Below are 26,524 nucleotides of genomic sequence, written 5' to 3'. Positions count from 1 at the left end.
TGGAAAGCGGACGTTAAACGATGATGATAATATATATATATATATATATGTATATATGTGTGTGTGTGTATACATATATCATCATCATTGTTTAACACCAGGTTCCAATCTGATTTGGAAAGGTTTCTACAGCTGGTTGCTCTTCTTAACGCCAATCACTCTGAGAGTATAGTGGGTGCTTTTTACGTGCCACTGGCGTGGGGGCCAGTCAGGCGGTAATAACATCAACCACACTTGAATGGTGCCTTTTACGTGCCACTGGCATATATATATACTGGAGTAAGCACATAAATGTGAAACAAGGTAGAGTAATATGCTTTATTTAAAAGCAGAAGAAATATAACAAAAGCTGTTACTCAGAGTTTCACATTCCCGTTTGTCAGACAGTTCTTGTTTTAACAAGAACTGTCCAATGAATGGGAAACTCTGAGTAACAGGTTTTGTTATATTTCTGCTGCTTTTAAATAAAGTATATATATATATTATATATATATATATATATATATATATATATATATGCATATCTTCAAAGCTGAGTATCTTATTTCTTGTCCGTCCTTTGAGTAGCTTTGATGAATGTACAAGAAACTCAGAGTAACACTGGAGTGAAGGTTCAACTTCAAATGAATGAATAAAACCTACAGCATGTATTGCATACTTTTCCTCTTGGTTCTAAACACACACACACACACATACATTTGCATATGTAATTATTTTCTTTGTACTTTAGGCTCACTGAAGATACTTACACTAATTATGAAGTTGAAGAATTGTTAGATGGACTACTTCAAGTGATTAGAGGTGATATGGAGTCAGAACTGATTAACATGGCTCATACCAACATATTGCTTTTGCGACAAATGTTTCAGCAATCGGAGAACTGGCATTTGAAATTGAAGGCTGATATATCTGAACTTGAGAATGTGTAAGTATCATGATCACTTTCAACTATTTACTTTGTTATACAAATTTTATGATTATTTTTCCACAGCTTTACTCAAACGTTGGTGATGTATAGGGTTGTCCGGAAAGTTTGTGCTGATTTTTAAAAGAAAGAAAATACTTGCCATTACATTTTTAATCAACCAAATATGAACCATTTTGTTGCACAATGCATCTCCATCTTTCCTTTAACTTGAAAATACCCTCTTCCCAGAATTGAGGTGGTTTCATGGCAAAGAATTCATCAAGGTATCTTTTTACATTGTCCAAGGAATTGAAATTTTTACCATTAAGTCTATTCTGCAGAGACCTGAATAAGTGGAAATCCGAAGGAGCAATATCTGGTGAATATGGAGGGTGGGGTAACACATCCCAGCCGAGCTGCAGCAATTTTTTTCTGGTTCCCAAAGCATCAAGTGCTGAAAATGAACTTTCGTATCTTCCATTTTAAAAGGTTACAGAATTAACACAGGTTATAGGAACATAAATCTTCTTCCATGAAAAGATAGCTTAAACTGTGCTCTAAATGGAGGTGTAGTCAAATCCTATTTTATGGACTCAACCATGTTCTAAAATAAGTTGAAAGGTAAGCTACTATAAATTGGCACAAACTTTCCGGACAACCCAATACTTTAGAAGATATAAACCTGGACAACTTTCATCATGATCATCATGATCATCTTCATCATCCTTATGATGATGATCATGATCATCATTTAATGTTCATTTTGTATGCTGGCATAAGTTGGATGGCTTGACAGAAGCTGACAAAATGGAGAGCTGCACCAGGTCCCAGTCACCTGTTTTGGCATGCTTTCTATAGCTGGATGCTCTTCTTAATGCCAACCACTTTACAGAGAGTGCTGTGTGCTTCTTATGTGACACTGGTATGGGTGCTTTCCAACATGGGTGCATTTTATGTGGCACTGGCACAGGTACTTTTTGTGACACCAGCATAGCTGCATTTTACGTGGTACCACCCCAAGTGCTCATTAACCTCAAACTTTTGCAATATCCTCTACAACCTGTTCTGTAACATCTCGTCACATGCCTTTTCAAGGTCTACAAAGCAAGCATACACCTCTTGACAATGTTCCCTTGATTTCTCAAAGATTTGTAGAGTGAATATCTGGTTGGTTGCGCCGCATTTAGGATGGAAATCACACTGTTTTGTTAGCAAGCTTGAGTTCGGCAATTTCCCTGCATCTTTTTCCCAGACACCTAGTATAAACTTTATCAAGGAGATTCCTCTTTAGTTAGAGCGCGCTCTCTCTTAATACCCTTCTTAAAAGTTGAGATTATCAATCTGGATTGTCTTTGCTTTGGTGTCTTTCCAGAGGTGCATGCCACCACGACACCATACACAAGTCAGCTAGGGAATACCTTCTCTATTTGAGGCTTTTAACATCTCAGACTGGATTTCATCTTCCCCTGCACCCTTTCCACACTGGGGCACTTTAATCACACCACTGACTTCAGCCTCTGTGAGATTTTATATATATGTATATATAAATACACACACACTTAAGTGTTGAGTATGTTCCTAGTAGGAAGCTGATGAAATATGTACACTGCCTATATCTGCCAGATGTCATCTACAGTGTTAATCCAATTATTGCTGGATCTACATTGGGAGTTCCTCAGTGTGTGTTGAGTATATAACAAATGATATAGACAGAAAATGCGACACACAAGAAACTTTATTGCTCACAATGATTGTTTCAATGTGTTCTGCATGGAAACGATGATTGTGAACAATAAAGCCTCTCGTATGTTCCATTTCCCATCTCTATCATTTATTATATATTTAAAAAATAAATATGCATGTTCTTCATCTTTGAGAAGAGATTCTATCTCTTTTAATGACAAATTCACCACCTGGAGCAAAACATATATATGTATAGATAGATTGGGGGCCAGAGCAACAAGCTGGCCTCTGAGCTGATGGCACATTAAAAACACCATTCGAGCATGATCGTTACCTGCGTTGCCTTACTAGCACTTGTGTTGGTGGCATGTGAAAAAACATTCAAGCAAAGTTGTTGCCAGTCCCGCTGGTAGTACATAAAAGCACCCACTACACTCTCGGAGTGGTTGGCATTAGGAAGGGCATCCAGCTGTAGAAACTCTGCCAGATCAGATTGGAGTCTGGTGCAGCCATCTGGTTCGCCAGACCTCAGTCAAATCGTCCAACCCATGCTAGCATGGAAAGTGGACGTTAAACGACGATGAATATATATATTTGTGTGAGTGTGTGTGTGTGTTATGATTTAATACAGAATTATCAATTTACTCGAATGCTAACTGACCAAAAATGGAGTGAACATGCGAGCAATATATACTCAAAAATACATGCTGATTAAAGCAGGACCCAAAAAGCCACATGCAACACAAAGCCGTATGCAAATTAGAACTATTATTTGTACAAATTAACAAAATACAAATGTATTTGCAAAAGTCACCAAACTCAGTTCGATACCTAGTCAGAATTGAATTAGAGCAATATAACGGCGTCCTTGTCTTAATATCCTTTTCTACAAGGCCGGAAATTTTGGGGGAGGTGGCCAGTCAATTAAATTGACCCCAGTACACAACTGAGACAATTTATCGACCCTGAAAGGATGAAAGGCAAAGTTGTCTTTGGTGGAATTTGAACTCACAACGTAAAGACAGACGAAATACTGCTAAGCATTTCACCCGGCGTGCTAACGTTTCTGCCTGCTTGTTGCCTTATCCGTGTCTTAATAGCATGTGATGTTTGTCACTGTCTTACAAATAATGTGAAGTATTTTGTTGTTTGGTGTGACAATTTCCTTGAATACAGCTTTGTTAGATGAGAAAGAGGAGAGTCTTAATGAGGTGTTCTTGACAAGGTTTTTGGGGGTGGTTGGAGTGTCTGCATGCTTTTTAGTTGAGTAGCATATTTATTTTGTTTTTACTAAGACAAGGTTAACACTTAATTCTGTGTCTGTGTGTGCCTGTGTTCCATCGTTTGACAACTAGTGTTGATTTGTTTCTGTTGCTGTAACTTAGTAGTTCAGCAAAAAGAGACCAATATGTGGTAGCTACCTGATCTTGGAATATAAACCAAGATCAATCTGATCGATTAAGTTCTTCAGAACTGTGCCCCAGTATGGCTGTTGGACAATGGCTGACAGAAGTGAAGACTAAAAACAAGTAGTACTAAATTGAATTGAAATAAAGCATAATTTGTTTGGTATTGTTGCTATCTAATTGTTTTTTTCTTTTCTAGAGAACTTTTAGAAAAAATTAAATTATTTGAAGAACAAGAATTTTCAAGCAAAAAAAAAGACTCTCCTGTTAGAGTAAAACTGATGCCAATGAATGAGTCTGGTGGTTCTGATTTACTTCAGATGGTATGTGTATTTTATTTAAATTAAATGATGAAACAAAATTGTTTGTAGACATTTGTACATATTTATTCCTTCTAGAATATCAAGCATTGTGTTGACTATAGCTATATAATGACAATGATGTTAATAATATGGGATCCTATCACAATATATTAATATCTGTATTGATAAAAGACTTGGAATTATTAGAGCTGGCAGAATTGTTAGCACGTCAGGCAAAATGCTTGGTGGCATTTCGTTTGTCTTTACGTTCAGAGTTCAAATCCCACCAAGGTCAACTTTGTCTTTCATTCTTTCAGGGTTGGTAAAATAAGTTCCAGTTGAGCACTGGGGTCAATAATTGACTAGCCCCCTCCCCCGAAATAGCTGGTCTTGTGCCCAAAATTGAACCATTATGAAATTAAATTAATCAAATACAGGCGCAGGAGTGGCTGTGTGGTAAGTAGCTTGCTTACCAACCACATGGTTCCAGGTTCATTCCCACTGCGTGGCACCTTGGGCAAGTGTCTTCTACTGTAGTCCCGGGCTAACCAAAGCTTTGTGAGTGGATTTGGTAGATGGAAACTGAAAGAAGCCTGTCGTATATATGTATATGTATATATGTGTGTCTGTGTTTGTCCCCCACCAACATTGCTTGACAACCGATGCTGGTCTGTTTATGTCCCATAACTTAGCGGTTCAACAAAAGGGTCCATTAAAATAAGTACTAGGCTTACAAAGAATAAGTCCTGGGGTTGATTTGCTCGACTAAAGGCGGTGCTCCAGCATGGCCACAGTCAAATGATTGAAACAAATAAAAGAGTAAACATATTTTATATTGATAAGTTCAGAATGAGACGATTAGGTGCCACTGTTCGGATGTTAATGATCTGACATGGCTGCCTTGACAATCAACCTGTTTTGGTGATTGTACTTTTCGGCACTGGAGGCAAATGCACATACCCAAGCACATGCATGCAGAGAAATATACGCATGCAGATAGGAAGAATAAGAAAGAGGGGAGAGAGACATTACAAGTTAGTTACTGAACACAGCTGACAGAAACATGTTTCCTCTCTTCATACACATAAAGCTGATGACAGTGTCATGTAACTAGCATGTAAAAAGCACCCATTACACTCTGGGAGGGGTTGGCATTAGGAAGGGCATCCAGCCATAGAAACCATGCCAAATCAGATTGGAACCTGGTGTAGCCCTACAGCATACCACTTTCACAGTGAAATTATCTAACCCATGCCAACATGGAAAGCAGATGCTAAATGATGATGATGATAATGAAAGAGAAATATACTTACACACACAAACAGAGAGGGAGAGAGAAACATTAAACAAATAAGAGAAACATTAAATATTTAAGGCGGCGAGCTGGCAGAAACATTAGCACGCCGGGCGAAATGCTTAGCGGTACTTCGTCTGCCGCTACGTTCTGAGTTCAAATTCTGCCAAGGTCAACTTTGCTTTTCATCCTTTCGGGGTCAATTAAATAAGTACCAGTTACACACTGTATCATCATCATCATCGATATAATCGACTTAATCCGTTTGTCTGTCCTTGCTTGTCCCCTCTGTGTGTAGCCCCTTGTGGGTAGTAAAGAAATATAAAACATTAAACAAGTAAAACATTAAAACTTCTGATTTCAAATAAGTTGGCATTGTATCAGTGGTACCAAATAAGACAGCTCCACAACAACTGTACCAGAACGTCTCATATCTTTATCAGTTATATTATTATTAGTTAGCTCTTAGGTGGCGAGCTGGCAGAACCATTAGTGCATTAGGCAAAATGTTGAGCAGCATTGCTTCTGCCACTTTACATCCTGAGCTCAAATCCCACCAATGTCAACTTTGCCTGCCTTTCATCCTTTGGCGGTCGATAAAATAAATACCAGTCAAGTACTAGGGTCAACTCCTTTCCCTTAAAGCTGTTGCTATGTGCCAAAGCCAGAAAGTATTATTATGTGCAATTTGATGGTTGATTTTTCTCAAACACTTTTGCAGTGTATTCTGCTGTTTATTTAATCGCTTATGCACATTTTGTGATTTTATATTAAATTTGATTGCAAAGAGAATAAATACAGTAACAAAACATGTGATCGTTATTACTAGTCAGTATTCTTGAATTCAGTCACTGATATTTCATTGATAACTCAGTATTTAATTCATATATTTTCAGCGTATTACTGAATTAGAAGAAGAAAATGCTCGACTTAAACAAAAACTCTCACGCCTTGAAGGTCAGGTAAATAGCTGTTTTTTTTTTTTTTAATGTCTGACAGATTTTCTCCTGAAACATTATATGAACATGTGGCCATATTACTTTGTTGAAATTATATTATCATAGGCGCAGGAGTGGCTGTGTGGTAAGTAGCTTGCCTACCAACCACATGGTTCCGGGTTCAGTCCCACTGCGTGGCATCTTGGGCAAGTGTCTTCTTCTATAGCCTCGGGCCGACCAATGCCTTGTGAGTGGATTTGGTAGACGGAAACTGAAAGAAGCCCGTCGTATATATGTATATATATATATATATGTATGTGTGTGTGTATATGTTTGTGTGTCTGTGTTTGTCCCTCTAGCATTGCTTGACAACCTATGCTGGTGTGTTTATGTCCCCGTCACTTAGCGGTTCGACAAAAGAGACCGATAGAATAAGTACTCGGCTTACAAAGAATAAGTCTCGGGGTCGATTTGCTCAACTAAAGGCGGTGCTCCAGCATGGCCGCAGTCAAATGACTGAAACAAGTAAAAGACTAAAAGAAAGACTAAAGACATATATTGATATGTTAAAAAGGGCATCCAGCCATTGAAACTATGCCAAAGCTGACTTTGGAACTTGACACAGCACTGAGGTTTGCTGAATTCTGTCAGACCATCCAACCCATGTCAGCTTGAAAAATTGATATTAAATGACAATGACAGCAACAGCTGCTGCTACTACTGATGGGGAGGTTTCAGTTGTTTGAGTGACTGAAATCCAGGAGACCTCAAATTAGTATGTAAGTGGCTGAGTATTCCACAGACATGTGCACCTTTAACATAATCCTCTGTCAAAATCAGTGTGTAAAAGTGTGAGTGACCAGGTTGTACCTTCGAATTATTTGTACAATTCACTAATGGGCTTGTGTATTCACAAGACTTTAGTTGACTTGAGGCAATGGTTAAAAGACACTTGCACAATATGCCACACTGTGAAATTGAACCTGGGACCCTGTGATTGTGAACGGACCTCCTTAATCATCAGCTGTGTTGCATCCATACTTAAATAAATGTTTAAAATTTTAGCAAACCCCAGAATGTTTAGAGATATATTCATTGCTTAAGGATGGGAAAAACTATTATATTAAATGCCTTTAGTTCTATGGTTGTGAGCCTGTGTTAACCTGTGAAATGAAGTTTGTGGTAACAAACCCTGCTATGTTCATTAAGTTTGAGATTAATATTGGTTTTCCCAACCAAAAATAAATACAGGTACAACCCCAAGTTTTTGGACATGATGGTCTGGAACCTCTTGTAGCCCACACTAATTTATACTAATGTACAGGTGCCTGTATTTCATTTAAGTCATCATCATCATCGTTGTCATCATTTAATGTCCATTTTCCATGCTGGCATGGGTTGGCTGGTTTGACTGGAGCTGACAAACCAGAGGACTGCACCACATTCCATTCTCAGTTTTGGCATGGTTTCTACAGCTGGATGCCCTTCTTAACACCAACCACTTTACAGTGTGTTGATTGTTTTGTACATGGCACCGGCACCAGGAGAGTCACCAAGTAACTTGCAAGACAAAGATCTCTCCTCCCCCACAACTGGGAGGGAGAGTAGTATTGAGAGAGGTGGCTTTGTGCCAGTCGAGAGGTTAAAGTATAATGATGGGATAGAAATAGGTGCCTTGCTTTAGAGGAGATACTTGGCTACCCCAGATAGAAAAGAAAGAGAAAAAAATAGAGATAATTAATTTAGAGCAGGGATTCTCAATCATTTTTTTTTTTATCTATGGTCCCCTTCGACCCCCATTTCCATTCATCGTTTAAAAACTAGTTTTATAGAAATTTCTCTCAAAATTCCTATTTTGTTTTTCACACATTAATTGTGTAGGTTGAGCTATGTAAAATGTTAGAGGAAAAAACTTAGCTGTTTCTTGCAGTACGTACCAATTTTTATTTATTTATGCGCCCTTTTCAAGCCTAGCTAGGCTCATGGGCCCGGTTTCTGTGGCGTATGTGTTACCCCCTGCTGGACGGGATGCCAGTCCATTGCAGCATTACTTATGAAACAGGAAGAAAGAGTGAGAGAAAGTTGGGGCAAGAGAGTACAACAGGGGTCACCACCACCCCCTGCCGTAGCCTCGTGGAGCTTTTAGGTGTTTTTGCCCAATAAACACACACAATGCCTGGTCTGGGAATCGAAACTGTGGTCCTCTGATCGCGAGTCTGCTGCCCTAACCACTGGCCATTGCACCTCCACACATACCAATACATAGATAGATCTAAAGTAAAATTTTTTCAGGGGTACTTAATATACTATTGTGAATCCCCAATTTAATATTTTGTTGTGTGGACTCCCCCAAAATTTTATATGGACCCCAATTGAGAACCACTGATTTAGAATGTTGACCAAAATGACCACCCTTGGTTCAAGAAAATCATTAATCTAGAAAAGCTTTGGAATCAAAGGTTCAAGAAAATCGATTTTGTACCCATGTCACTCTCAATTAATGGTTGCTCCATCAATTCATGTACAAATATTTATTGTGGGTCAGACAGGCATTATAAAAACTGGATTATGTCCATTGCCTGAAGAGAGACACTATGATAGTATTATTTTTTAATGCAGATATAGGCACAGGAGTGGCTGTGTGCTAAGTAGCTTGCTTACCAACCATATGGTTCCGGGTTCAGTCCCACTGCGTGGCATCTTGGGCAAGTGTTTTCTAAATTTGCCTTGGGCCGACCAAAGCCTTGTGAGTGGATTTAGTGGACGGAAACTGAGAGAAGCCCACCGTATATATGTATGTGTGTGTGTGTATATATGTTTGTGTGTCTGTGTTTGTCCCACCAACATCACTTGACAACCAATGCTGGTGTGCTTACGTCCCTGTAACTTAGCGGTTCGGCAAAAGAGACCGATAGAATAAGTACTAGGCTTACAAAGAATAAGTCCTGGGGGTCGATATGCTCGACTAAAGGCGGTGCTCCAGCATGGCCACAGTCAAATAACTGAAACAAGTAATATATTTTCTTAAATATGCTTATTTTCATGCCTAGCCATGTGTTTATGTAGATGTACTTAGTGATTCTTTTTCAGTATTTTGGCAAGTATGGTGAAGGATAAGGCTATACTTTGTTGATGAAGTTTAATAAAATTGAAACATATTTCTAGTTGTTCCTGTACTAGTCAGAATAATTAAAATAATATTTGTTTGTTTCTTTATTTCTTTATTGCCCACAAGGGGCTAAACATTGAGGGGACAAACAAGGACAGACAAAGGGATTAAGTCAATTACATTGACCTCAGTGCGTAACTGGTACTTATTTAATCGACCCTGAAAGGATGAAAGGCAAAGTTGACCTCGGCGGAATTTGAACTCAGAACGTAGAGACAGTCGAAATATTGCTAAGTATTTCACCTGGCGTGCTAACATTTTTGCCAGCAGGAATGGTTGTGTAGTTAGAAAGCTTGCTTTCCAATCATGTAGTTTCAGGTTCAGCCCCAATGCATGTCACTTAGGGCAAGTGTCTTCTATTGTAGCTCCAGGCTGAGCAAAGTCTTGTAAATCATCATCATCATTTAATGTCTGTTGTCCATGTTGGCATGGGTTGGACAGTATTACAAGAGCAAGGCGGCGAGCTGGCAGAAACATTAGCATGCTGGGCGAAATGCTTAGCAGTATTTCGTCTATTGCTACGTTCTGAGTTCAAATTCCGCCGAGGTTGACTTCGCCTTTCATCCCTTCGGGGTCGATTAGATAAGTACCAGTTACGCACTGGGGTCGATGTAATCGACTTAATCTGTTTGTCTGTCCTTGTTTGTTCCCTCTGTGTGTAGCCACTTGTGGGCAGTAAAGAAATAGGTATTACCAGAGCTAGCAAGCTGCAGGGCTGCACAAGACTCCAGCCTGAGTTGGCATGGTTTCTACTGCTGGATGTCCTTCCTAACGCCAGCCACATGATGACTGGAAACAGTCATCAGCATCATACAAGCTGTGTCGCTCATTTCCAGTTTTCCAAGAAAACATGTCTGGCCATGGAGAATTATTACCTTGCTTAAAAACAAAAAATACGTGAAGGTTGGTGACAGGATGGGCATCCGACCATAGAAAATATACCTCATTGAATTCTATTAGACACATGCAAACATGGAAAAGCGGACATTAAAACAATGACAGTGTTGATAATGATAGTCATTAGCTAATATTGTCTCTTATTTTTACATAATTATTCATAATCAACTTTTTAATGCATGGCTATATTAAATGTTGTGTCATTAACTCGACTATTATTTTTCATGTGTATGGGTTCTCTAAGTAATTTATATCCCAATAGTCTGTTTCACTTAAACTGTGACATTCTGTTCCTGTTAGTCATAAATCCATTTATTCTAATGGCTTCTTTCTATGGAACTCACTGCCATCATCTTGTATTTTTCTTTGGTCAATGATATTCATTCCTTTTAAGCTTCTTGTGAATCATCATCTTTTGAATTTGTAGGACCCTTCTTTTCCTTCTTTATAGCTACATTTTCATAGTCCCAAGCCTTGTTTAGGATAAAATCTTAAAAAAAAAAAACAGGTGCAGGCATGGCTGTTTGGTAAGAAGCTGCGGGTAAGCAGCGATCGGCGAGCATCGCTTGTTACCCTCATTTATCATCATTTTCATTTGTCATTTCATATAACATTATGTCTATGTCCAGCCCGTAGCTTCCCTTCTATTTAAGGCCTTTATGGCCAATATAATGAATAAAAGAAGCTTGCTTCCCAAACCACATGGTTTGGGGTTCAGTCCCATTGCATGACACCTTGGGCAAGTGTCATCTTCTATAGCCTCAGGCTGACCAAGGCCTTGTGAGTGGGTTTGGTAGACAGAAGCTGAAAGAAGCCTGTCATATATATATGTGTGTGTGTGTGTGTGTGTGTGTGTGTGTGTGTGTGTCTTTGTGTCTGTGTTTGTTCCCCCGTCACTGCTTGACAACTAGTGTTGGTGTGGCCACGTCTCTGTAACTTAGCGATTCAGCAAAAGAGACCAATAGAATAAGCACTAGGCTTAAAAAAAAGTCCTGGGGTCAATTTGTTCAACTAAAACCTTTCAAGGTGGTGTTCCAGTATGGCCACAGTGAAATGACTGGAACAGATAAAAGAATATTCAATTTATTACATTACACCAACAGAAAACATCTTCTGCTTATATTTCCATATTTCACCATCATAAATTCATGCCAATAAAGTTCAATTTGCTTTTGATAACATTTGCAGGCAATTGATGTTCTGAATGAGAAAGAAAAATTATCTGAGAGGCTCATCTTAAGTGAGAAACAATTAAAAAATATTCCTAATTGGCAACATCAGGTGAGTTTCATTTCACTGTTTTCCTTTTTTATAAAATCTCTCCTGTATAGCTTTGGACCAGAATGAATGTGTTATCTTTTTCTATGGTGTACTCATTGAAGCTACCATTTAGTGCTTTCGTTATACTGATGATGGAGGAGGAGACCGCTTTCGGTCATGAATGACCATGGCATTGCACCTAGAAAGTTACCCTCCGAGTCACAAGTCTGGGCAAGGTTGTTTGTGAAAGGCTAGCAGTTGCCCATGCATACCAGCCTCCTCTCTCCACACAACTGATGTTGTCCGAGGGAAAAGGCAAAGGCCAATACAGCTTGGCACCAGTGATGTTGCAACTCATTTCTACAGCTGAGTGAACTGGAGTAACATGAAATAAAGTGTCTTGCTCAAGAACACAACATGCAGCCTGGTCTGGGAATCAAACTCACAACCTCACGATCGTAAGCTCGACGCTCTAACCTCTGAACCATGTGCCTTCACATACTGATGATACATCACAAATAATACACCAATTATTTCCATATGACAAAAAAGGTAGTAATAAACAATGGGCAGCTTCCAATCACATGCTTAAGGAGAATACTAGCTGCAAAGAGTGCGAAATGACACAGTTGAAAGAGCAATGTGCATCAACAGGCTCTGATGAAATATGATGCAGATGTTGGAGTTGGATTAGACACATTCTCATACAAAATCGAGAAAAGCATTGCATGGTGGCACTAAAGTGGAAGCTTGAGGGGGAAAAGAGCAGCAGGGCATCCTAAAACCACATGGTGAAGGACCATTGGTCAAGAAAGATGAGAAGGGTGGAGAAGCTGGAATGAGACCTGAACAGTGGCAAAAAAAACAGATTTGGTTGGAGAGATTGTGTTGCAGCTGCTTGTACTTCATGGCACAAAGAGAACTAACTAAACTAACTAATTGACTATCTCCTTGCGACACAGCAATACCAAAATGTTTTTTTTTTATGTTATGTGACTGCAGCTGTGCTGGAGCACTGCCTTTAGTCGAGCAAATTGACCCCAGGACTGACTTATTCTTTGTAAGCCTAGTACTTATTCTGTCGGTCTCTTTTGCCGAACTGCTAAGTTACGAGGATGTAAACACACCAGCATTGGTTGTCAATCGTTATTGGGGGGACAAACACAAATACACACACACATATACATACGACGGGCTTCTTTCAGTTTCCGTCTACCAAATCTATTCACAAGGCTTTGGTTGGCCCGAGAAGACACTTGCCCAAGGTGCCACCATACAGTGGGACTGAACCTGGAACCATGTAGTTTGTAAGCAAACTACTTACCGCACAGCAACTCCTACACCTATGTTGTATGTTATATCATTTAAACAAAGTTTAGTTATTACTGTGATTCCTGGAGGAAAAGTATGGAAGAGGTTGCAAAGCAAATAACTTTGACAACGACTGCTAAATTAAGTAACCTGTTATCAGTTGTGTATATTTTGATACATGCTGGATTTTAGAATAGTTACACCATATACCTGTGTATTGTATGAGGCTATAAAAAAGTGGGCATCAAGAAGAGCACTTGGCTGTAAAACTCTGACCACCAAATTCCTGTCCAATCCATGCTTGCATGGAAATGTGAATATGAAAGTGAATAGTTGCATTGATATGGGAAATGGATTACTTACCACTTAGGAAAGATTTTTATTTATTGTTTCAGGCGTATTGTTATATATAGACATACTAAATCTCAAGATACACAGTGAAGATGGGATATTAAGGTAGCTTGTATTTCTGAGTTAGTGCAATCAAACTATTTTTTGGCTCAAATTGCTCCACTTAACTGAAATCTTTCAAGTTGGCAACTCTTCATGTTGTAGATGGTGGTGGTAGTGGGTGTGGCTGCAACTGCTGTTGTTTAATTCCCACACCAGACCTTAGCCAGAGGATTGACCAGGCTTTTGATCAGAGGAATTCCAGACACAGCTATCTCTTTATACATCTGTCTACATTGTTCAAAGTCTCCCTCTTTCTTTTTAAGGTAATAGGGTGTGATCTGAGGGTGATTTGGCTCCTATTTCTAGAAGGCCAAGCAACTAGATAGAGCAGTGGTTCTTAACCCATTGTAGCTGAATGCTCCCTTATACAGAATGGCATTTTACGAACAGCCCCTCTCCATGATTTGAAAAAAAGAAATGCAGATTATGTTAATCAAACTACAATTAATTTTGTATGGTGGTTTATGAAAAATCTAAATGTATTTAGTAAGCTGGATGAGGACAGCTGCATAAAGAAGTGCTGAGCTCAAATTATGGAGGGTACCTGTGGAAGGGGTAGACCCAGGAAGACGTGGGACGAAGTGATGAGAAAGGATCTTCAGATGCTGGGCCTCACTGAGGAAATGACAAGGGACCAAGAGATATGGTAATTTGCTGTACTTGATAAAGCAATGTCAGGCTAAGTACTCGTACAGGCTTGTCCTTTCAGGAACTGATGCCAGTTAAAAAGCACCCGTGCTGGTGTTATGTAAACACACCTGTGCTGGCGGCACATAAAAAGCACCCATGCTGGTGTTATGTAAACACACCTGTGCTGGCGGCACATAAAAAGCACCCAGCACACTCTGATAAGTGGTTGACGTTAGGAAGAGCAACCAGTTGTAGAAACCATGCCACAATAGACATTTGGGGTCTGGACAGCTCTCGGCGAGCCAGCTCAATATGTCAAACCGTCCAACCCATGCCAGCATGGAGATCAGATGTTAAATGATAGTGATGATGATGATGACCACCACCACCACCACCACCATCATTATCATCATCATCATCATCATCCAGTATGGTCTTCATTTGCATGGGCTACTTAAAGTTTTATATGAATAATTGAAGAAGGTGAGGATTTATATGTTGAAATTACATTGGGGCTAGGTGCATCATGAGGCACAACAAAGATTTTTTTTTGAAAATGCATTTAAACTATAAGTATTGTATTTGATTTAAATATTTAATTTCCAAGTAAACTCATGACTGCTCTAAACATCCACAGCCATAATGTCCCCTTGACATTTACTGTCCCATTCTTCCTTAGGGGATGTTACTGCCCATATTAAGAACCTCTGATGTGGAAAGTGTCTCCTAGTCAGCTAAGGTCTGCACTAATGAGTTAAACTATGTAGTGCTGGCTGAAGAGGTTCAATAATACTGAAACATGTCAACATACTGCTAAACATCAGTCTCATATCCTATTGTATACAATATGTAGTTTTATAGTTTAGCGGTTGTTTTCCTCTTTTTTTTTTTTACCAGAATTAGTCTTTTATGAAAATGAATGCTTACATCATTAAACATGTAATTTTAATAATTTAAATTTCTTGACTTAATATATCAAATATGCTATCACTCACTTCACTATACATAATTTATGTATGAAGCACCTAACACCCACAGTTGTTATGTTAAAGCTTGAAGGGGATAAAGATTCTAGTACATTTTTCATTTTTCAAATTGGCTTACGGTACCTGATTGTTATCTGTTAATTGGTAATTTTGTTATGGTGCAATAATTTAAATTTCATTGATGATGATGATGACTTTAAAAAAAAATTTTTTTAATTTTTTTTTTAAGAAACCAGATGATGATGGGATCATCCAAGACCTGGAAAAACAAATGACTGATTTGAAGTCTGAACTCCAGATGGTTTGTATTTTTGCTATTATGCATTTCGATGTTGTAGAGAGCAGATTTAAATAGTGGCTTGTGTGGGACTCTTTGATAATGAGATGAGTTATAATAGAGCTCAAGTAAATACAGGGCCATGTGGCTTAGGTTTGTACAAATATTGAAAAGCAATTTGTTTTAACTTGATATAACCCTTTTTCTTACCAAATTTCTATCGAAATGCACTGCCTTTCTTTTCATGTATAATCTTCCATGCATATATTTCTGGATATGGAGAAATATTACCTATCTTGGAAACAGGTGAAGTTGGCAACAGGAAGGGCCTCAGACTATAGAAAATCTGCTTCAATGAATACCATCCAAGCCGTGTGAGCATGAAAAAGTGGACTTTAAAATGATCATAGCAATAACAGCTATTATTATTATCATTATTTGCCAGACCTTTACTCTTTTACTTGTTTCAGTCATTTGACTGCAGCCATGCTGGAGCACCACCTTTAGTTGAGCAAATCGACTCCAGGACTTATTCTTTGTAAGCCTACTACTTATTCTATTGGTCTCTTTTTGCCGAACCACTAAGTTACGGGGATGTAAACACACCAGCATCTGTTGTCAAGCGATGGTGGTGGGGGACAAACACAGACACACAAACATATACACACACATACATATATACAACGGGCTTCTTTCAGTTTCCGTCTACCAAATCCACTCACAAGCCTTTGGTCGGGCTGAGGCTATAGTAGAAGACACTTGCCCAAGCTACTATGCAGTGGGACTGAACCTGGAACCATGTGGTTGGTAAGCTAGCTACTTACCACACAGCCACTCCTGTGCCTATAACAGATACTAAAGGAGTGTTTATATGTCTTGTTGAGGAAGAATTTTCTAAATCAAAGGGGATTCCTCTTGCAAATATAACGATATCTGCAACTGATGGAACTCTTATAATGGTGGACTGCCATATTGTACAATGGATCCACTGTACACTTAAAAGTGTCTGTACTGAATGTATTGAAGGTGTATTATGGGATTCATTGCCAATGTTTGATTGCAAAACCACCTCTGAAACTTTAAGAATCACCTACATAGGACTCCGTAATACTTTATTACTTTAATTAAAATAATTAACAAAACCAGGAACAATTATTTCAATGACTGATTAGCTGAATAGTTGTGTGACAAAAGAAAGAAATTTAATTGCTTGCTATTCCACAGTGAAGTATTCTGGTTGTCTGCCTGAGTACCACTCTGAATAATTTTTTTATAGTTTGTTTTTTTAAATAGTTTTGGAATTTTTGAAGACAAAGTTGTTTTGACACAAGACAATTTGAAGAATTTTAACCATTTAACATTCGGATTACTCTGTCAAATGCAACGCTTATTTATTCATTGTTTTGATTATTCATGCATTATCCCATACCTTCAAGACTGATGGTGTATTTGTTTATTTTTAGAATTACACTGTAGGTTATGTGTAAGAGGCTGGATCTGGCCAGTTTCAACATAAAACAGGTTGAAAATTTGATCGGATACAGTCTATTTAAATGCTAAAAAGTGGGAAGTTGTGTAACTTAAATGTCAGATTTATAATTGAAGTTAAAAGAAATGAATGTGCAGCTAAATGGAGATGAGTGGAATTTCATTAAAATGAAAGCTATTTCATATGTACATTTGTTTCAAGGCTTATTCTGTTCAAAGGGAATTTGACACTTCGGTAATTTTACCAATTTCTGAGTTTACTGAAAGAAATGACAGAAATACATTGTCATTGTTGGCGTTAGCATCAGTGTATTGGCAGTGGCATCACCACATCCATCACCATGCTACTGCTTCTTCTTCCAATCAGGACTCACACCATTAGCCACAAAGAATAATCTCTAATTTGAGCCTACTCTAAGCTACTAAGAATGTGTGTGGCAACTTGAAGATCCACCCACCACACGCGATAGACTGGCGGTTGCACGGGCGTGAAAGCTACGTTGTTATCCTCATTCCATAAACGGTGGCTTTTAACGGGTGGAGAGCTGAACCATCCTGGGGTACAGAGGATTCGCAATCTAGACTAGGGTCTGAAAGTTTTACCACACCATAGTGGATTACACCATGGTTCCTCTGCTTTGTGGCAGAAGTAAGAAGAAAGAGTGAGAGAAAGTTGTGGTAAAAGAGTACAGTGGGGTTCACCACCCCTCCCTGCCACAGCCTCGTGGAGCTTAGGTGTTTTTGCTCAATAAACACTCACAATGGGAATTGAAACTGCGTTCTTACAACTGCGAGTCCACTGCCATTGCGGCTCCACCCATGCTGCTGCTGCCACTTATGCCAATTGCTGACATTTCCAACTCATGCTGCATGAATGGAAAAGCCGATGTAAAATTGATGATGGTATAAATATTTATTTTGCATAAATAAATCCATGTGGTTTCACTTAGAATTATTTTATTTTTTAAATGGTACTGAATAGTATCTTTTTAAAACTATGTATAAGTCTATGAATTTCATTATTCAAAGCAAATAAATTCACTATACACGTTAAAAACAAAATGAAGAAAAACATTTGGTTGCTGGGAATGAAAAATGTCCCAGGAAGCATTTGAATAAAAGTTTTCATTTCTTTAAATTTTCAGAACAAAGACACACAACCGAAATTGCTGGCTGTTGAATCTGATCTTTCTGATACCAAACAGGAACTGCTGAAAGTAAATGAAATGTTGGAGTTAGCTGAAAAGGTAAACAATTGCCTTATACTAAAAGAATTTGTCATTATTTACCTTGTTTCATATATACGTCATATGTAGATACTGCCTCCTGTCCAGCCACGGGGGTCAAAGAAATTCCTTTTTCTAATGGAACTGCTGTTGCTCAGTAAGCATCTGATATTCTTTGACAATATTCTTTCACAACACCATGTGACCTGCCTTGACCAATTGCAGCCTACCTTCTGAGACTCCTGTAAGGGGCCATAGAAACTTTAAGTTGCACAGAACCAAATCAAACTGTTTTAAATAATATATATATATATATATATATATATATATAGAGAGAGAGAGAGAGAGAGAGAGAGTGAGAGTTTTACAAAGAAAATAGTATTCTGCTTTAATAGAAGCATTATACTGCACACCATAGAACAAAACTAAATAGGAAAATATTAACAGAAAATTCCTTATAGGATACACCACAGAAATAGACAATTGAATAGGAAAACAATACTAATATCACAATATAAGGCTATAATTAACATGCAACATACATACATCACTAATGTGAATCTGATGCAGTAAAGCCTAATGTTCTGATGGACAAATTCTAGGGGCGGTGTCTGTATAAACATAAGCCACCTTCTATAAAAAAGATAAAGAAGTTGAAAGCACTCCAAATCCTTATGATGAGGCTGAGATAGTCTGGAAATTGTGCTAAATATGAATATAGGTACTTTATTGTTTCAAATGAACAATAAAGTTTTGATATACAGATTTGAAAAAGCTGTAATAAAAAAAGATAAGTTGGGACATTGTTGTGTTTTCAATATTAGGTGGCAAACTGGCAGAATCATTAGCACACTGGGCAAAATGCTTTGTGACATTTTGTCCATCTTTATGTTCTGAATTCAGATTTCATAGAGGTTGACTTTACTTTTCATCCTTTCTGGGTCGATAAAATAAGTACCAGTTGACCACTGAGATTGATGTAATTAACTTACCTGCTCCCTGAAACTACTAGCCTTGTGCCAAAATTCAAAATCATTATAACACATGCAAACATACACACACACATGCACAGCAGGTTTCCATACACTTTCCATTTGCCCAGTCCACTCACAAGCCATCGGTTGGCCCAAGGCTACAATAGAAGACACATGCTGAAAGTGTCATGCAGTAAGATAAAACTACCATCTGGTTACAAAGTGAAGTCCAAACATGAAATTTTGATGGAAGGAATTAATTTGAATCATTTTAAAATTAAAAAACTTGTATTATAGAACCAGGGTTAATCTCATTCAGCTTGGTTACAAAGGGGTTGCATATGTTAACACTAATGCTGTTATTATCTATAAATTTAATTTTTATTAATTTTGCTTTGCTTTTTACTTTTTTTTTCAACTGCCATTCTGTCTACAGGAAATGGAGAAGAAGGTATCCCAGACAGCACCTTTCAAAAATCTCAAATCAATGCTACAGAAGAAAAACGAGCAGATAAAAGAATTGAGGCAAAGATTATCAAAGTAAGAATAAAGCTATTTCATTTCCTAATTAATTTTGTACAAAACCATTTCTTCTATGTTTGTTCATTCTTTTAACATCCATTTTCCCTTGCAAGCATGGTTCGAACAGGACTATTTGTGACAACATCTTGCAGCAGGATACCCTTCTTGTTGCCAACCTTTACTTATCTTTCAAATAAAGAATTTTTTCCCCTGGTCTTCAAAAGTGTAGAGGGACTGATTGTTATATCAACAAGGAATATCAACACATATCACTGCTTTGCTCAGATGGTGACCAGTGAAACTCTAGACTGTCAACTTTCATTTTCATACATGCACACGTATTCTTCTACATACACATGTGAACTCTCTTTCACTTACAGACACACTCACACATGCACAATCATACACATACACATTGTTCCTAAGAAGCCATGCCAAAGCTAACTTTTGTACATAATTCTATGTACTGTACATGAACCTTTGATGAGTTGTAGTGCACCGGAGCACTATACACTAATTTCATTGTTATTATTATAATGCATATAATTAATTGAACATTAATGGCTAACATCCATGACTTCCAGTATGTTTTGATGAAGATGGTAAATACAACTTCAGGGACAGAATCAATTTTGTTATTTCAGTTATAATAATAATCCTTTCTGCTGGAGGCACAAGTCCTGAAATTGTTTTGGTGGCAGGAGTAGTTGATTACATCGACCCCGGTGTTTTACTGGTACTTAATTTATCAACCCTAAAGGATGAAAGGCAAAGTTGACCTCAGCAGAATTTGAGTTCAGAACGTGAAAATGGATGAAATGCTGCTAAGCATTTTTCCTGGTGTGTGAACAATTCTGCCAGCTTGCCACCTTAATAATAATAATAATAATAATAATAATAATAATAATAATAATGATGATAATAATAAGTGAAAATGTGACACATCCAAAAGAATTTAATAAACAAATTGAGAGCATAGACTGAACAAGTGGAAAGTGTAAGCAATGTATGGGCAAAACCTCAGAGAAATGGAAGTGGAAGACAAGACCAACAACTGGAGGTGGTTCAAGAAAGTGATCTGAAAGGATGCTCTAAGGTATTGATTTGTAGTGCTCAGGAACAAGCTTTGAAAACTAATTACACCAACATTATTTACATTTGACAGATATTTGTCCTCATCTTGTTTGTTATTAAAACGTTTTGGCTCATGTACCTTCCAGCCTTCATTAGGTGTCTTGGGGAAATTTTGAACCTAAGGTATTTTTTCGATGTTGTTGTTATTGTTATTATTCAGGTCACTGCCTGGAATCGAACTCGGAATCTTGGGGTTAGTAGCCTGCACTCTTAACCACTACGCCATATGCCCTTGGCATATGGCATTCGATTCCAGGCAGTGACTTGAATAATAATAATAACAATAACAACAACATCGAAAAAATCCTTAGGAATGAGAACCCGGGTTCGAAATTTCCCCAAGACACCTGATGAAGGCTGGAGGGTATATCAGCCGAAATGTCGTGTTAACAACAAACAAGATGAGGACAAATATCCATCAAATGTAAATAATATACATAATTCCTCATCTCTTAAATATAGAATTGTAATTACACCAAGTTCCAAATGTGTGAGAAGTACAGTCTTAAAAGGGCATTAAAAGAGCATTGAAATGGTATGTCACTGAGAATATTGAGTATAAAATCTAGTGAAATTTTACAATCCAGTGTTATTCAGTGATAGATGCATGAAGACCAGACATTGTTGTTGATGAAATGACAAAGGAAACTGAGTTCATAGATATTGCCATACCTGGGGGTGTACATGTGGATGATAAAGAACTGGAAAAGATTGAGAAGTACGAGCTATTAAAAGATGGGATTGCATGAATGTTGGCAGTGAAGAAAGTAACTGTCATCCAAATAATTGTAGGGTTTTAGGGGCATTAACAATCAGATTTGAGAAGTTTGGATTCACACGAGGGTAGGACTTGCTCAGAAAATGGCTTTATTGGGGACAGCTCTGCTTATTTATTTCAAATGTAAAATCTGTGCTTTTGTATGGCTCTGAAACATGGCGATCCACCTGCAGCAACTACAAGAAGATCCAGACCTTCATCAACAAATGTCTCCGGGCAGAAGTGGTTCGACAGAGTGCCAAACACCGACCTGTGGGAAAGGGCCAACCAGGAGCCCATACATGTTCAGATTAGACGAAGGAAATGGAGATGGATCGGACACACACTGCGGAAAGAACCCTCAAATGTGACACGACAAGCACTTGACTGGAACCCGCAGGGGAGAAGGAAGCGAGGACGCTCGAAGCAGACATGAAAGCAGAGCATTTTGGATGAGCTCAGGACCACTGAACTGACATGGGAAGCAGCCAAGAAACACACCAATGACTGCAAAAAGTGGAAAACAACTGTTGAGACCCTATGCTCCACAAGGGGCAAAAGGATTAAGAAAAATTTGGATGTTAAGTATTGTGGAAGAAGACCTTGTGAGACCCTTAACAACAGGTTGTTGTCCACTTTTACAGAATTAACCAGAGCAATTGAAATTGCGCTCTCAGAAGTGAAATATACAACAATATTCTTATTGGTTCACATCACATTACATTATGGAGTTTACAGTTGTGTCTTACTATTCTTAACAACAGTGTGTCATTTGTCATTGAGGTGCTCACACACATATTCTGTCCCTGAAGTTGTATTCAGCATTTTCATCAAAACACACTGGAAGTCATGTATGCTAGCTATTAAAAAAAAAAAGCCTTGACTCCATCTGTCATGAATGACCATGGGTGCACGTAAGAGGCTCCCCTCCGAGGTACAAGTCTGGGTGGAAAGTTGCCTCACTGGCAAACGCACAACCTAGGGTTGTTTTTATAGAAGACTGGCAGTTACCCATGCATACCAGCCTCCCCTTTCTGTGCCACCGATGTTATCCAAGGGAAAGGCAAAGGCAGATACAGCTTGGCACCAGTGACGTCGCAACTAATTTCTACAGCCAAGTGAACTGAAGCAACGTGAAATAAAGTGTCTTGCTCAAGAACACAACATGCAGCCCGGTCTGGAAATTGAATTTACAACCTCACAATCGTATGCTTGACACTCTAACCACTGAGCAGTGCGCCTTCACATGCTAGCCATGAATGTTCTATTAATTATATGCATTAAGAAGTGCATCCAACTGTAGAAGCCATGCCACAGCTGACCTGGTGCAGCCCTCTGGCTTGTCTGTTCTTGCTGAACTGTCCAACCCACGTCATCAGGGAAAAGGGGGCATTAAATGATGATGATGAGGAGGAGGAAATCTGAATTAATTGTATCAAGCTTTAGAATAAACGTCTTAGATGATGCAGCACTGAATTTTGTCAGTGAACAGGTCATGGTCTCAAAACGACGAAAATATTTTGACAATTTAAATTGAAATGTTGAAGTGAATCTAATAGTTTTTGTGTGTTTCTTAAATGGCTTATAAACACCTTCCACGCTGCAATTGTTGTCGTCTTAGATGAGTTTATCGTTTAAAAAAAAACATCACGACCACCCCAATCAACATCATTACCTGCACCATCACAATCATCATCATATCTGCTTTTCATACTGGCATGGACTAAACCTCAATTGTTTCATGTACTCTTTATTTCAATCTGTTTATTCTGTACATCAGTAATCCAACCTTTGTCCTAACTAAGGGCAGTAACTCTCTTATCCATTATGCTATTTGGTTTAGGAACGAATGTTTCTAGTTCAATTCGGTTTGGTTACTACGTATAAATGCATATAGAGAAATAAGACATCTAATTATGATCAACGAGCAAGCTACTTGAAAGGTAGGGTAAATGTAAATATTAAAAAAAATACTCCCTTGCTATATAATCTAAAAAATTGTAAAAGCATTACATTTTAAATCCCCAAGTAGAGATTTGGAATCTTTTATATGTTTATATGTATTAATATCTGTAGCAAGATGAAGGCGGCAAGCTGGCAGAATCGGTAGGAGCATTTCATCCGTCTTTATGTTCTGAGTTCAAATTCTGCCATGGTTGACTTTGTTTTTCTTCCTTTTATGCTTGATAAAATAAGTACCAGTTGAGCACTGGGTTTGATCATCATCATCATCATCATCCTTGTTTAACATCTGCTTTCCTTGCTAGCATAGGTTAGACGATTTGACTGAGGACTGGCGAGCCAGATGGCTGCACCAGGCTCCAATCTGATCCGGCAGAGTTTCTACAGCTGGATGCCCTTCCTAACGCCAACCACTCCAAGAGTGTAGTGGGTGCTTTTACGTGCCACTGGCACGAGGGCCAGTCAGGCAGTACTGGCAATGGCCACGTTCAAGTTGTATTTTTTTACATGCCACCTGCACAGGAGCCAGTCCAGTGGCACTGGCAACAACTTCGCTTGAATGTTTTTTCACGTGCCACTAGCACAGGTGCCAGAAAGTGTTATACTTAGAAAGAAAGCATTAGAAATGAGGTCTGGTTGTAAAATACTCCTTCAAGAAGTTTTATCCAACCTGTTCCAACATGGGAAAAGTGGTTATATAAATGACAATGATGAAGCTGATATATACTCACAAGTTGTAGAAACCATGCCAAAACATACATAGGAGTTTGGTGCCACCCTCTAGCTTACTAGCTACTGTCCAACCCATGCCAGCATGGAAGACAGATGGTAAATGATGATGATTATTGTTATTATTATTATTATTATTATTTTATGTTTGACTTTTGCTTTACATTTGTACAAGTTGGCTCCAAGTCTCACCCAGAGACCTCAAGAGACAATAAGTTGGAAGTTCATGTTGGTGTTATGCCTAGGGTGCCATATATTTGGTTTTGTACATAGTGTTGTTGTTCTAGAGAATGTTTAAGAAACCATAAGAAAATTATGTTTGTTTTAAGACTTGAGATTACATAGAAAGTATTTTGCATAGGATATGGGCAGTTCCCATGAGCACTATCTTTTGAATTTCTGCTGTTTTGGGCTTTCCTGGTATCTGAGCTATGTAGCAATCAGCCCCTTTTGCTATCATTCCCAGGACACCTATAACAACAGGTATTGTTTTAGTCTTTAGGTTCCATATTTTGCTAATTTCTATTTCAAGATCTTTATACTTGCTCAGTTTTTGGTAGGTTTTGACAGATACGTTTATATCGATTGGGACAGTCATATGAATGGTAGGCCTTGACAGATACATTTGGTAGGTCTTGACAGTATTATTATTATTATTATTTTTATTACTGTTGTTGTTATTGTCGTCACCACCGCCGCCGTTCACTCATTAATTCCAGGGAGTGACATGTTCAAAAGAAGCTATGCGTGGCCGCTTAGAATAAAGAACTCAAAGATAGGTTTGAGAGTGAATATTGTGATGGCAAGATATTGCTTTGCTTGGAAACAGGGAAGGGTTGGTGATCTGCCTCTACATGGAAAAGTAGGCATTAGATAGTGATGAAAATACTGATGTGTGTGTATGTGTGTGTGTGTGTGTGTGTGTGCATGCATGCACACATACATACGTTTGTGATAAGTTTTTTACCTAGGTTGTGTCTACCAAATTCCAATCTGTCAAACAGAAGCTGTGATAGAAAGCATTCGGTCAATGTGCCACAAAGTTTACAAATTTCCTCATTACAGTCATACCTGTACTCACCTCAAATTGAAGTCTTCAGTTAGAGCACAATGAGTTATCAACTTTTAATTTTTCTTAATAAAAAAATGATTGTAATACCATATCAATACAACTTAAATTTCTTTTCTTTTTTCCTAGATATGAAGAAACTGAGGATGCATAGAGATAATGTAGAGAAACTGAGGATGCATAGCAACCATGCAAATGGTAACCGTCCATCTGTTAAGTCCGTCCAGTTGCACATAATCATTCCACACTTAAAATTTAAAAGCAAAAATCCTCAATCTTTTTTTTTATATTAATTTATGCTATGACACAAATGCTTTTCTCTTTTTCTTTTCTTATTTTCCTTGATAGCATCTGTCTGTCATTAGATGAATTGTGGGGATGTGTTTGCTGATCAAACAATTCATTCGTACTCACGCAGATGTAAATAGTACTTGCGATCTATTAAGCAGTTCTATTAGATCAAACCTTTATTTATCACACTGAGATATTTGAATTATTTAGGAATTGTTGATTACTAGCTTATTCATTCTTGATCTCTTACCAGATTATCAAATTCCACTGCAGTATTATTTCCACCTTTATCTCATGGATTAACTTAATGAAAATAAAAGCACCTTCTCATGCATTTTCACAAAATATAAAGTATTTTCACAGTAAAAGAAAATTACTAAATAATAAATAATGTTCCGTCCTATCACATTAAAGATGAACACGATTATACATATCAAAGCTGCCTTAACTCTGTAACATATATATATATGTATATAGATTAGAGAAGAACCAAGTGTTTATCAGTTCAACAATGAAATAACAATGATATAATTAAATTATACCATATAGAAAAAAATCATATATACAAATAATTAAGTAAAGTATACAATGATAAATAAAAAGTATATAATTGGTAAATTATATACTTCATATAATATTATATAAATTATATATATATCTACTTTATAAATATTATATAAATTAAATTCCTTTTACCAATTATATACTTTTTATTTATTATTGTATACTTTATTTACTTAATCATTGGTATATGTTTTTATTGTTTTTATTGTATATATAATTTTTTTCTATATGGTATAATTTAATTATATCATTGTTATTTCATTGTTGAATTGATAAAAGGTTGGTTCTTCTCTAA

The 26,524-nt window shown here is 37.8% G+C and overlaps 1 protein-coding gene across 1 annotated transcript in view; it reads left to right on the top strand.

Annotated features, from left to right (window-relative positions):
• LOC115213371 (leucine zipper transcription factor-like protein 1) overlaps window positions 1-26,148 on the top strand; it is a 44,269-nt gene extending 18,121 nt beyond the window's left edge. The window contains exons 3-10 of the mRNA XM_029782315.2: window positions 731-925; window positions 4,196-4,319; window positions 6,489-6,554; window positions 11,785-11,877; window positions 15,466-15,537; window positions 18,147-18,248; window positions 19,638-19,741; window positions 25,504-26,148. Of these exons, the coding sequence (XP_029638175.1) occupies window positions 731-925; window positions 4,196-4,319; window positions 6,489-6,554; window positions 11,785-11,877; window positions 15,466-15,537; window positions 18,147-18,248; window positions 19,638-19,741; window positions 25,504-25,528 (781 nt within the window). The 3' untranslated portion in view covers window positions 25,529-26,148. The remainder of the gene's footprint in view (window positions 1-730; window positions 926-4,195; window positions 4,320-6,488; window positions 6,555-11,784; window positions 11,878-15,465; window positions 15,538-18,146; window positions 18,249-19,637; window positions 19,742-25,503) is intronic.
• The last annotated feature ends 376 nt before the right edge of the window (window positions 26,149-26,524 follow it).

The sequence above is a fragment of the Octopus sinensis genome, linkage group LG6 (genome assembly GCF_006345805.1).
Source record: "Octopus sinensis linkage group LG6, ASM634580v1, whole genome shotgun sequence".
Taxonomy (NCBI): Eukaryota; Metazoa; Mollusca; class Cephalopoda; order Octopoda; family Octopodidae; genus Octopus; species Octopus sinensis.
Note: the sequence above shows the minus strand (reverse complement) of the source record. Positions and strands in the feature narration are given on the sequence as shown.